The sequence below is a fragment of the Bubalus bubalis genome, chromosome 18 (assembly GCF_019923935.1).
Source record: "Bubalus bubalis isolate 160015118507 breed Murrah chromosome 18, NDDB_SH_1, whole genome shotgun sequence".
NCBI lineage: Eukaryota > Metazoa > Chordata > Mammalia > Artiodactyla > Bovidae > Bubalus > Bubalus bubalis.
Window position 1 is genome coordinate 14,315,778 of NC_059174.1, and position 12,458 is coordinate 14,328,235.

The following is a 12,458-nucleotide window of genomic DNA, read 5'->3' on the forward strand; positions in this document are numbered from 1 at the left end:
TGAATCCACACACTGCCCTACTTTTCCATGTTTGGTGTTTTTTTTTTTGTCAGTTTTGATGCTAAAATTTTTCACAGGACCCATTCTGCACGCCCGGGTGCCTCACGTGGCCCGTCCACCAGGTCACACCTGCATCTGCAGCCCTCCCCCCTTTTCTGCCTGTAGTTCTGCAGCCCCTCTGCCACCCCCCAGACACCGGCACCTGTCCCCTTGCTGCCCACCGCTACCTGGAGGCAAGACCTTTTCAGTTTACCTCCTTGGCGGCCCTGTGTCATGACCTCCATTCTTCACCTCTTTATCTCCAGCCCAGCAGCTGGAGTTAGGGTTAGCTGAAGTTTAGGGGCCCCCTTTACTCCCACATAAACTGGGGTGAGAGTGGCACGTGCCCGGGAACAGAGGGGGACTAATGAGGGAATGTTAGTGTGAAGCCTGTGTCCACCCTGGGCCCAAAGACCTGTGCACACGGCAGACACGTGGACACACACGGGCACACAGACACGTGGGCACGTGGACACGCGGTGCTGTCGCCGCCACCGCTGCTGCATTTCTGTGCTGCTGGCACTGTGTGTGTAAGTGGGGCTGCCCCTTCCCATGAGAGGCACCTTTTCACGTTTCTCCTGGCCCAGGGTGTCCGCTCCCGGAAGCTGAAGTGGGACCCCCAGTGTTCTGGGCAGCCCTGCGTGTCCTGTGGGCTCTGGGCCCTCATGTGACTTGCTGGGCCTCTGGCAGGTGGCCTCCTAAGTGACCAGGGTTGCCTGTATCTTTTAAATGGCCTTTCTCACAGGGGGGTGTGCAGTGATGTGGGGAGAACTTGGGATGGCTGCAGAGCTGGGACGCTCCCCCTGGAAGACAGCACACATCCTGAACAGAGCAGCCAGGGCTTTCCCATGTGGCTCTTGTCTCCTACTTCTTGGCCCTCTCCAAAGCTGCTGGTGCCACCGACCCTGGCTGTCCCCCAGCTCCCCCCCCCCCAGGCCCTTTTCTCCTCTGAGGGTCACCCAGGAAGACATGGTGTGGGGCTGCAGCGGCTCCACCTCGTCATCGAGGGAGATGGGGGCTTGCTCTGCAGCCCGCAGCCCACTGTCTCATTCACACCTCTGACGGGAAGGCAGGGCTATGTGCCCATCATACAGACAAGGAAACTGAGGTTCAGGAAGGCAGAGCAGCCATGCAGTCACCTGCAGGGAGACGTGGGGGCAGGGCTGGGGAGTGGGCTTGGCTGGCTTCTGTCCACCCCTTGCCTGACCTTGGGAAGTTACTTAGGCCTCTGGGTGCTTCAGTTTCAGCCTCTGTGGAATGGGGCTTTGCTAGCAGCTTCCCCAGAGGTCATGTGGGTGTCTGTGGAGCCTTGGGACATGCTGGCCCTGGGATGGTGCTGCTCACATGCCCCGTGTGCACCTCACCCAGGCATCGAGGAGGCTGTGCTGAGCCCAGGGCACCTGTGCACATCACTGCCTCAACTCCACCAGGAATCCTGTTCAGAGAGTGCCAAGTTCGTGGGTGTCCTCCATTCAAGTATTTTCCCCAGGGATTGGAGAATGCAACCAAGTGAAGTGGTTTAAAAAATCAGAGCTACCAAGGGAGCAAGTTACACAAACTTACTGCTTACTACAAATTTACCCATGTAAAGCCATGATAATCCCTTTGCCTTAAGATCATCTGAGTAACAACTGAACCTCCATCTGGAACCTGAGACAGATTTCTGTCTTGGGTCTTCCTGGGGCTTGACTCGCTTCCTGGACCTTGCTGCTGGGTAGGAAGCCACACCCATGGTGATGTGTGAGTTTATGGCAGAAATGAACTGGAGGAGGAAGGACACACCACAAACACAGGGCGCCTTTGACCCCTGTGCTGAACAGACAGCTTCCGGGTTTGGAGCACGTGTCTCCTCTTGGCTTCAGGTGGCATCTTGCTTTCACCAGCTCCTCTCTCGAGTGAAGAAGTGAGGACTGGAGAGCGGAGTCCAAGGCTCCTTCCTGTGCTGACCCCAAGTCCAGAGGATGTCATCAGCAGACGATCACCACCCCCCCTCCCCGGCATCCTTGCAGGGCACTGCGTCCACATCCCCCTGTTCCCTGCGGTCAGGGAGGCAGGACACCAGGGTCCTTACTCACCACAGTGCTCCTCAGCCCCAGCCCTGCAGAAGGGGGAGAGGCTGCCCGGCAGGCACCCCATCCCACCACCCCCTGCTGGGCACAGGGAGGCACCGCCCCCGGGGTTCCAGACTGCAGAGTCCTCACAGAGTTCTCTCCCACAAACGAAACCTGTTTCCTGTACTATGACAGGGTCATCTCAAAGAAAATGCCCTCACTTCTTGAATTCTTGTCTTTTGTTGTTTCCCAGAAGAAACCGAAACAATTTTCCACCCCAGCACATATCGGGGAGGGTGTCCTTTGGGGTATGGGTGGTGAGGATGCCAGGGAAACCAGGTGGCTGCGTCTAGCTCCCACCTTACTGTGCATCAGCAGAGGCTTGCGTCTATCTCCGTCTCTCTGCTTTTCCCCAGGGAGCAGTTGGTTTGTAAATAAGTATGAGCTAGTGTGCAGGATGCCAGGTGAGCAGCTTGTTATGTCAAGCTTCTGTCAAAGTTATGTCGACTCCAGGTGTTCCGGGGGCTCTGGAGGGTGCACCCAGAGTCTGACTGTGCCTGGTGGGGCTCCCAGCACCACCATTCCTTAGCTGTGTGATCTTGGTAAACCCTCTCTGTCTCTAAGCTCCAGCTTCCTTATCTGTGCAGAGGGAGCCGTGGCCCTGAACTTTGCAGCAAAGCACTGGGCAAGGGACTACTGCAGGGCTCCTTGCTCTGCACAGCCCAAAGGTTCCCCAAGCCTGTGTGACTTTAAATACAGTTGGGTTGGTGAAAACTCACCTCCACACCATACTGGGTTTATAAAGAGTTCTGAAGGGTTGGCTGCCCCCTGCCCCTTTATAGCAAGGTAACTCGGGGCCCCGGCCCCTCCATTTCTCCCACTTTCCATGGTCTCTGTCCTTCACAGCTACAGACTTTTTACTGAACCCTCAATAAGGCCAAGATATATGCCCAGGTGCTCACTATTCCATCAACGCCACTGATGTTGGGAGTGCAGTGTTTTAATGGGAAAGTGTTTTCATGGCTCAGCCCTATGCAAACTCCCTTTATCCCTGGCAATCTTCCTGTCTCTTGATGGCATTTGGAAAATATTTGCAGAGTTAGCAGGTTCACTCAGCGGAGAATGTCATGGTTTGTGTTTTTATCCACCTCAATTAAGGCAGCTGAAATTCATACCCTCCCACAGCTCTGTGTGCTTTATTCAAGCAAGGCTGTGGAAGGAGGTGGGTTTCCTGTCTTTCCAGCCTGGCCTCTTGGAAGGCTGGAGGGTGGCTCAGGTAGTGACTGGAGCACAGATTCTGGGGTCCCCCAGCCTGGCCGCAGCCAGCACCACACTTACTAGCTGTGATACCTTGGGGCACATAAGCTCATCCCCTAGAGCCTCTGTTTCCATATCTGTGAAATGGGTACGAGGACCATCGACCTCCCAGGCTGTACACTGGCTGTGCAAGTGCTTGTAAACATGCCAGCTCAGTGCTATGTTTAATAATAAAATACCCACAGCCGAATTCAGCACCTGGGCACCCTGTGTGTCTGGCTGAGGTGCTGACAGTCTGGGGAGAAATCCCCAGTGCCAGAGGTGCAGCCAGATGGCAACTCACCCGTATGGCTGCTGGGAACCCTGGAGCACAGCCTGCCCTTCCCACTGCATCCGACTTTCTCATCCAACTGGTTTGGGAGTGCATGGCTCCCCACGGCACCCAGGTTTCTCTTCTGACGCTGATTTGGGGTTGCATGGCTCCCCACGGCACCCAGGTTTCTCTTCTGACTCTGAGTTGGGGTTGCATGGCTCCCCACGGCACCCAGGTTTCTCATCTGACTCTGAGTTGGGGGTATGCTGCTTCCTACTGCGACGCACTTCCTCAGGCCTGGCTGACCTGAGCTGCCCCCTTGACTCTTCCTCTCCCCTTTCACTCTTGCCCCATGCCTGCTTCCCCAGGGGGCGGGATGGGCTTCGAGGCCCTGTAGGCTGCTCCTGTCTGAGTGGTCACTTTGGGGTGTGACCGCTGTGCAGGGCGGGACCATCTGCCCCAGGGCAGGGCCACATGGCTTGCCTGGCATCTGGTGCAGAGCTGGGTCTTATCAGTGTCCATCCAGCGACTGATAGATCGGCGCCCTGGTTTCTGGTGGAGATCTTGGGAGATGCGCTGTGTGTTCCTGGGGGGTAGGTGGGGGGCCGGCCAAGGGGATGCTGAAGCTTGTCTTGACTGCTGCTTCTCTTCTCTTGCAGAGCCCACAACAATGGTGTCACCGGCCAGCTCGGAAGCCCAGGTACTTTAAAAACAAAATTTAAATGTACTTGATCCGAAGTAACAGTTAAGTGTGTTGTATGCTGTAAATTAGAAGCACATACAGTTGTGCTTCTAGAAGGACCGGGAGATAGTGAAGCCTGGCATGCTGTAGTCCATGGGGTCACAAAGGGCTGGACATGACTGAGCGACTGAACAAGAGTTGTACAGTTGTTCCTCTGAGGCAGGATGTGGATAAGTGCTCAGTGGCTTAGTGGAAGGGCTTGTGGGGAGACGATGCCTGAAAACAGGCAGGGCGGGGAAGCCCGTGCACACAGTGGGGTGGGGTAGACTTGGGGGTCTGAAACGTGGGGTCTCCCCGGTGACCCCCGGGCTCCTGGAGGTGCCTCCCGCTGACCAGAGGGAAGAGGGGGCAAAGGTGATGTGGTCTCCCTGGTCAGAGCGTTGGACAGGCGTGGGGCTGGGGGACAAACAGGAAAAGCAGCCCATCCCCTGTGTCCCTGAGCTCCCCCCAGTACCTCATCCGTAGGACCTTTATCTGTGTCTCCTGTCCCATCCGCCTGCCCCCAGGTGCTTTGTCCTGAATTTGATGTTTATTCCACTGCTTTATAAAAAATGGTTTTGTGTAAATACGTATTTATATGTTAAACACAGTGTTACAGAAAGGGGGTGGGCACTGCCGTTGGTCTGCTGTGAAAGTGAAAGTCACTCAGTCATGGCCAGTCCTTTGTGACCCCATGGACTGTAGCCCACCAGGCTCCTCTGTCCGTGGGATTTCCCAGGCAAAAATACTGGAGTGGGTTGCCATACCCCCCTCCAGGGGATCTTCCTGACCCAGGGATTGAACCTGGTCTCCTGCATTGCAGGCAAATTCTTTACTGTCTCAGCCACAAGGGAAACCCATTGGCCTGTCACGGAGGATTTTTACCAACAATAATAAAACCATCCCAAAGTTTTCTGACTTTTTCTAGTCACCACATGCTGGCAATTCTTAATTGTGTCAGTGATAAAGAACATCCTCTGGCCGGGTGGATGCCCTGCTGTTTATACAACACGAGTTCCCAGGGGTTGCTCTGAGCTCATGCTACCCAGAGTCCTGGAACCTGAGTAAGAAAAGCCTAGCCCTGTTTCAGGACGCGTCCATCTAACTGCCGTGTGCGGCTCCTGCTGCCAGGCTGCCCTGCCCCACCGCCCCAAGTGAATTTGTGTTCCCCACCCTGTTCCACTTGTGTTCCCTACTGTCATCAGTCTTGAAAACACTTACAAAGAACTTTGTATATAGGCTCGGGAATCGACATGGCGGCCCCAGGAAGTCGGTCAGGGCAGCCTCCTGGCCTGGGTGCGGAGATTCTCATTCCCGCCCTTCAGTGCCTCGGGCTGGTCCCGGGGCCTCAGCTGCTTGGTGCCCACACTGCCAGGGGCAGGGGGGGCTCGGGGTTCTGCCTAGACTTTTCCCTGCGGGGAAGCCAGTGGTCTCTCCAGTGTCTGGGTCTGGAGCAGCTCCCTAGAGGCTTGCAGTGGAGTTAACCCTTTCACTGATGTGAGGCCAGCAGAGGCCAGAGACCAGAACCAGGGGAGGCAGGCCCAACAGGGGCGCTCTGTGCTGCACTGGAGCCAGGAAGCTTTGGTGCTAGGCCTCCTGCCTGCCTGGCCTGAGGGGTAGAGCGGTCTCCTTCAGAGAGAGAGGGTCACCCTGGGGTCAGTGGGGGCTGTGGGACAAAGCTGGGATGAGGTGGAGTTCACTCTGCTTTTTTGTAAAAGTGATTTTATTTGTTTATTTTTGGTTGCGCTGGGTCTTTATTGATGCGTGGGCTTTTCTCTGGTTGTGGAAAACGGGAGCTACTCTTTGTTGTGCTTCATGGGCTTCTCATTGCGGTGACTTCTTTTGTTGTGGAGCCTGGGCTCAAAAGCACAGGCTCAGTAGCTGTGCCACTCGGGCTTAGCTGCTCTGCAGCACATGGGATCTGCCCAGACCAGGGATCGAACCTGCCTCGTCTCCTGCATTGGCAGGCAGAGTCTTCACCTCTGAGCCACCAGGGAAGCTCATCTCTGTCTTCTTCCTGCACCTCCCTCTGGGCCAAGAAAGGACCGATGGGAACTTGTGTGAAATGAGGTCCTTGCCCACCCAGCAGTTCCAAGGGGCTGCCCCAGGGACTCCACTGGCCAGAGCAGGCCCTTTGACTCCTGATTCTGGGGTGTGACTTGTAGCCCAACTGGTCCTCACCTCCTGAGGCAGAGATAAGGTGCCTCCAGGCTGGGAGTGTTATTGACTTTCACTGGAACTTCGCTCCCACAGGGCCTCACCCTCCCCAGGCATCCCCGAGCCAGGCAGACCCCCCCTAAGCCCCTCCAGACTCAGGGCATCTTGGGAGGTGCTTCTGTGGACAGAGAAGGCCTGTTCTTGTGCCCCGCCATCTGCCCAGCGCTGACTGTCACACTTCCCTTCAGCTCTGCTCTGACCCCTTCCCTCAGGGTCTGGGGGTGACATCATGGGAAACAGAGGAGAGACCAGAGAGGCCCAGAGGCCGGGTGGCCTGCACATGCCTGGCGAGGGTGTGGCTCCGTCCAGGGGCACGAGGTCAGGGCACAGGCTGCAGGCTGACCCCACCTCCAGGCCAGCACGGCTCCCCTGCCTGCGGCAGGCAGGTGACCAATGTTTGCCCCACCTGTGAGAGTCTTGAGACTAGTGGCAAAGAGCTGTTGTCATTTTGGGGTGTGTGTATCTCTTGTACTGAGTCGTGAAAGGAAACCATTAACGCCCTTTCAAACACAAACACGTAGTGCTGTGAGCGCTGGAAGCAGCTTCCTCATTCTTCTTGCTGTGCGCCACTGGCTGGCATCGAACCACTTCCCCGGCGCCTCCCTCAAGCAGACCCAAGGCTGTGGGGCACACGGTACAGAACCCGGATCTGAAATGCTAATGGTGGTCCCTGAAAGCTCAATTCCCTAGGGGCTAAGTAACACCAAAAGCAGAGTTAAGAGGCGTGCAGGACTCATCTCTAATGTGCTAATCCGCTTTTTAAAACCTTGTTGTGGAGAAAGAATTTTGAGCTTATGCAAAGCCAGCAGAATAGCATAGTGGCCCCACACGAGGCTCCAACAGCAAAGGACTCACCTATTCCCTGCAGCGCCCCCCCACTACCTGCCTGCTGGTGACTCCCACCCCCTCTCCCTATACGGGTACAATTATTTTTTAGGTTTTTCTCTTTCAGGTTAAATTCACATACATTGAAATTTACATGCAGCTGAAAATACTTGAGGGGTCTCACTGTTTGTGAGTTCCAGTGTCAAGCTTTATATGTGTCATTAAGCAATTACTCCAGCAGCATTTATTGAATAACCTAGCCTTTCTCCTCTGATTTAAAACATACTGTCATTGCACATGAAAAGCTAATGCTTCCTTAGGTTGCCTCTCTGTCTTTTTCTAAACACTTTTATTGGGGGTAACCCGTACATCTGGTAAGCTCTGACTGGTGTGAGACCACCACACACACCTTTCCCAACATGCTTCCCCCCACCCCCCAACCCCCCCAGGAGCCAGGGGCCTGCCCTCTGTGGCTGTGGACTGCTTCTGTCTTGTCTAGAGCTCCAGAGTCCTGGCTCTGTGCGGTGCTGGGGGTTCAGGGCTGTGCACGGCTAACTAGTATCCCTCGGATACCACCCTACTTGGGACCCAACCTTTGTGGATTCCCCTACAGGGATTTCGGGTTTTCCTCTCTTGGTGAACACCGCCCCCACCTCGCCCCCAGAGGAGCTGCAGTCCAGCGGTAAAGCGTGTCTTGATTATAAGAACCTGCCTCGCAGTTTTCCACGGTGGCTGTGCTGCTGGGGAGCACCGTGTTTCCCGGGTGCGGGCGGTGGTGCACCCCTCAGAGGACAGCTGCTATCCCATTTCACCAGTAGAACCCACGCGATGGTGACCTCCTGCGACGGCTAGAACGCAGCCCACCCCCATCCCACCCCCACCTCTGCCTTGTGTGCCCGCCCTGCCCTGGCCTAACAGCAGGGCCCTGTCCCGCAGGTGGTGCAGTCGCTGGGCTTCGCCATCTACCGCGCGCTGGACTGGGGGCTGGCCGAGCATGAGGAGCGTGAGCTCAGCCCGCAGCTGGAGCGGCTCATCGACCTCATGGCCAACAGCGACTGCGATGACGACGGCGGTGGCGGGACGGCCGACGAAGGATACGGGGGTCCCGAGGAGGAAGAGGAGGCAGAGGGCGGCCCCCGCACCGTGCGCACCTTCGCTCAGGCTATGCGCCTGTGTGCCGCACGCCTGACCGAGCCCCGGGGCGCACAGACCCACTACCAGGCCGTGTGCCGCGCGCTCTTCGTGGAGACGCTGGAACTGCGCGCCTTCCTCGCCAGGGTCCGGGAAGCCAAGGAGGTGAGCCGAGGGAGCGGCCCAGGCCGCAGGGCCAAGGATTTGCCCGGAGTGGAGGGTGGTAGGTGGGGCCGGCCGAGCGAGGGGTGGGGTCCCGGAGGCGCCTCCACACGCAGAGGTGGGGCAGGTGGGCAGGGCCCGGCCCTCTCCCTACCTAGTTCCTTCTGTTCCTCCGTCTGTCCACAGTGGGTGTCCACTCTGTGCCAGATGGTCCTGAACACTTTGTAGGTTTTAGCTTAATCCTCAGTGTCCTGCTTACCTGGCTTTGCACAGGAGGGACCAGAAATTCACAAACTGGTGCTTTTACCCATGACCTCACTCGTGTTGTCTCTAAGTCAGTCCTTAGCTTCACTGGTCCTCATGTTTACATCTGCAAAAGGGACTGTGTCTCCAGGTCTCCTGCCCCAGAGCTGGTTCCTTCTGAAAACAGGGAGCAGAGGTGCCAGCATGTTGGAGCTTTGGGGAGGTGGGCAGTTCAGTGAGGGGTCACTCGTCCAGGTGTTTGTCCCTGGATGACAGTCCCACATTCCTCTCCACCCCCAAACCGCCACCACCCCCACCCCCATGGTGGTTTTCACCCATTTCCCAGTTGAGCAGCTGGAGGCGCTAAGAGGTCATGTTCTCACCCCAGGTCACAGCTAGTACAGAGCAGAAGGGCTTGACTGGCTCCCGGCTGGCATTCTCCCCACAGCTGTTCTGCCGCTTCATGGTCTCAAAGTCAGGAGGTGACAGTCTTTGCTCAACTCTCACAGCCTCTCCCTTGGAGAGAACTGAGGTGTTTCATTGAAATGGGGGTCACAGCCCACAGGGACCCCTGCCTTCCACCAGCATTTCACAGATGAGGAGAAAAATGGAGACTTTGGAGAGGTCAGGAGGTACTTTTGGAATTAACCGATGCTGGTCCCTGATTTTACCCTGACCCTTTGTTGGCGTGTGTCTCCTTCCTGCCCAGCTTCCCTAGGCCTGGGCCTGAGCAGACTCTCAGGGTTTTCCTGACCAGGGGCCTGGGATCTAGCGCAGGACAGGTCAGATGCTGCTTGGGTCACTTGGCCTCGTCTGCAGCCCACTCGTAGCCCAAAGTGTGCGGTCCCTCTGCCCACCTACTGCCCCCCAGCCCGGTCCTTTGTCTTCCCTCCCACCCCTGCTCAGCATCTCAGAGATATCCTGCCAGTGCTTTAATTGTGGCTGCCCCTAATGCTTGTCTGCTTTTCCTTTTGTTTTGATTGGACTCGAGAGGATGGGTGGGGACTGTGTCTGAAACTTACGCCCCACTAGGGAGATGTCCATTCTGGTTTTCCCGAGATGGCCTTCAGAGCGTTGTCTTCTTGGAGCCGCTGCTCTTGCTGTAGCAGCCTCTTCAGGTCCACTGCTGAGTGAATCCTCCCTGGAAGACAAGTTCCTCTTTTACTTGAGGACCTTCCTGTTTCCTGACTCTTCAGGGTCACTGTGTGGTTCCTTTTTGGGGAAAGATTTCTTCCTCTTGGGAGGAACTCCACAGCCAGCTGTCTCTTCAAGGTCACCACTAACTGGCTCCTCCTTGGAAAGCATTTCTTTTCCTTGAGTTTCAGAAGGAGGTAGATGGGTTTTCCATTCCATTCTCCCGAGGAGCCTTTTGGGCTTCTGTTTTTTCTTCTTTGGGGTCTTTTACTTGTCTCCTCGCGCTCCTGTGTGGCACTAAGGATCCTAATGATTTTCAGTTGCCTGGCTGTTGCTGAGGTCAGTTCCTTGGCCAGGCAGTAAAAGCTCTTTCTTTAGGTGTAAACAGCTCTAGACTTCAAGCAGTTGACCCAGGACAAGTCAGGGGACTGGAGGAGGCAGTGAGAAGTGGGCTACTGGCAGTGTGTGGCTGGGCTGGCATTGGGAGCAGAAACAGCCTGCTCAGGGGCAGTAGAGCTGCTCCAGAAAGGACAGGAGACCCACCTTCATGCCTTTTGTGCACAGAGACGCAGGTCACACCCAGCTCTATTTTTAGAACCACACACCTTGTGCTTCACAGAAACTTGGCTGAGTTTTCTAGAGCATCCCAGGGCAGTTTGGCAAGTGGCCTGGGAGGGAAGCCGGGGTGACTGGTTCTGTTTGACCTAGGGGATGGGGTGGCAGAGGCTGTGTGCTAAAGGCAGATGCTCCTCCAGCATGGAGGGCCAGTGAGAGCAGAGCCCCCGCTGCTGCTAAGATCCAGGGCAATGAACCTAGCAGCCTTTTCACAAATTCTCAGCAGAAAACAGCTCCCTGAGCATTCCCAACATCCTTCCTGGGCCCTCACCTTGCTGGTGTTGTTTTTCCCAGTTCGTGAAATACATCTCTATGACTTTGGGGCCTGCTGAGTGACTCGCCCTCTTGCCCATCCATCCACTCATCCAACTATCCACTTACTGATTCATTTATTCACTCAACCAATGCTTAAGACCTAGCATGTGTCACACAGTGCTGGGAGCCAGATTTAAAACAACCCCAAAGCTGAAAACATGGTTCTGACCTCATGGAGCCAACCATTCAGAAAACAATCAAAGAAGCAGATGACTGTAGACTCCAGATGGGATGACGTGCACAGAAGTGGCCGTGGTGTTCCACGAGGGTGGATGTGCCCTGTGAGTGGCAGTCTGGAGCCCTTCCCAGATGCGGGAGGGCCTCACGCCTGCATCGTGGAGGATGGGGGCCCCGTGGAGGAGTGTGGGTCAGTGTGAGGAGGCTGTGGGTTCTGCTGCAGCCAGGGATTGCTGCAAGGGTCGTGCTTCCCCCTGCCCTTGCACGGGAGGAGTGGCCACCGATAGCCAGCAGGACACGAGTGTTTCCATGTGGTTCTAAGGCTGATGGCTTGGTTCCCTCAGATACCTTTCTGTGCCCCAAAGCCTTGTCCAAAATGCCCACGTGGTGCAGAAGCATCCCCAGGAGGCCAACCAGCACCACCACTCCCGTTCTCCCGTTTCTCCCGGACTTAACAGATGCTGCAGAGGCTCCGGGAGGATGAACCGCAGGCAGAGAAGCCCCTTGTGGAGCTGGATAGCCTGAGGCGCACAGACTGGGTAAGACATGTGCCCCCCACCCCCACCAGGGCACAGATGGGGCACAGGCCCGGAGCCCTGCCCAGGGCTAAGGGCCATTTCCCTCTTCTTATGGGCCTAGGCCCGCCTCTGGGTCCAGCTCATGCGGGAGCTCCGCCATGGGGTGAAGCTGAAGAAGGTACAGGAGCAGGAGTTCAACCCCCTGCCCACAGAGTTCCAGCTCACCCCCTTCGAGATGCTCATGCAGGACATCCGTGCCAGGAACTACAAACTGCGCAAGGTCATGGTGAGCCGCTCAAGGTCATGGCGGGCTGGGTTAAAGAGGTCACATGTTCAGGCCCCTCTGCCTGCTGGAGCCCCTGCTTGGTGCGCTGGTGACTAAACCAGGAGTGCAGTGGGAACGGTCAATGTGGCCTCGAGTCATACACCTCATGGTCCTTTCAGGGACACAGTGTGACATTGGCAGGGAGAAGGGGCCCAGGGGTGGGAGCTGAGGCTGTGGGATTGTCCCGCTTAACTCTCACAGGGCCTCGTGGTGTGCCAGCATCGCTCTGAGAATCGAAATGTGTGAGTTAATCTCACTCTTACGAAGACCCTGTGAGGTAAAGCTACTGACGGGCGTTTCAACATAAAGAATCTGAGATGCAGGGAAAGCTGGTGGTCAGGTCTTGAAGGCCACAGCCACTGAGGGGGAGGCTGGGTGAACCCGTCTCATGGCTGCAGCCCAAGCAGACGGTCCC

General features: G+C 56.3%; 1 protein-coding gene across 5 annotated transcripts in view; it reads left to right on the plus strand.

Annotated features, from left to right (window-relative positions):
* SPIRE2 (spire type actin nucleation factor 2) overlaps positions 1-12,458 on the plus strand; it is a 34,303-nt gene that overhangs the window by 10,255 nt on the left and 11,590 nt on the right. For all 5 annotated transcript variants that reach the window (XM_044931180.1, XM_025268556.2, XM_044931182.1 and 2 more), the window contains exons 2-5: positions 4,320-4,360; positions 8,360-8,719; positions 11,659-11,739; positions 11,840-12,004. In XM_044931180.1, coding sequence (XP_044787115.1) covers positions 4,331-4,360; positions 8,360-8,719; positions 11,659-11,739; positions 11,840-12,004 — 636 coding nt within the window. In that variant the 5' untranslated portion in view covers positions 4,320-4,330. The remainder of the gene's footprint in view (positions 1-4,319; positions 4,361-8,359; positions 8,720-11,658; positions 11,740-11,839; positions 12,005-12,458) is intronic.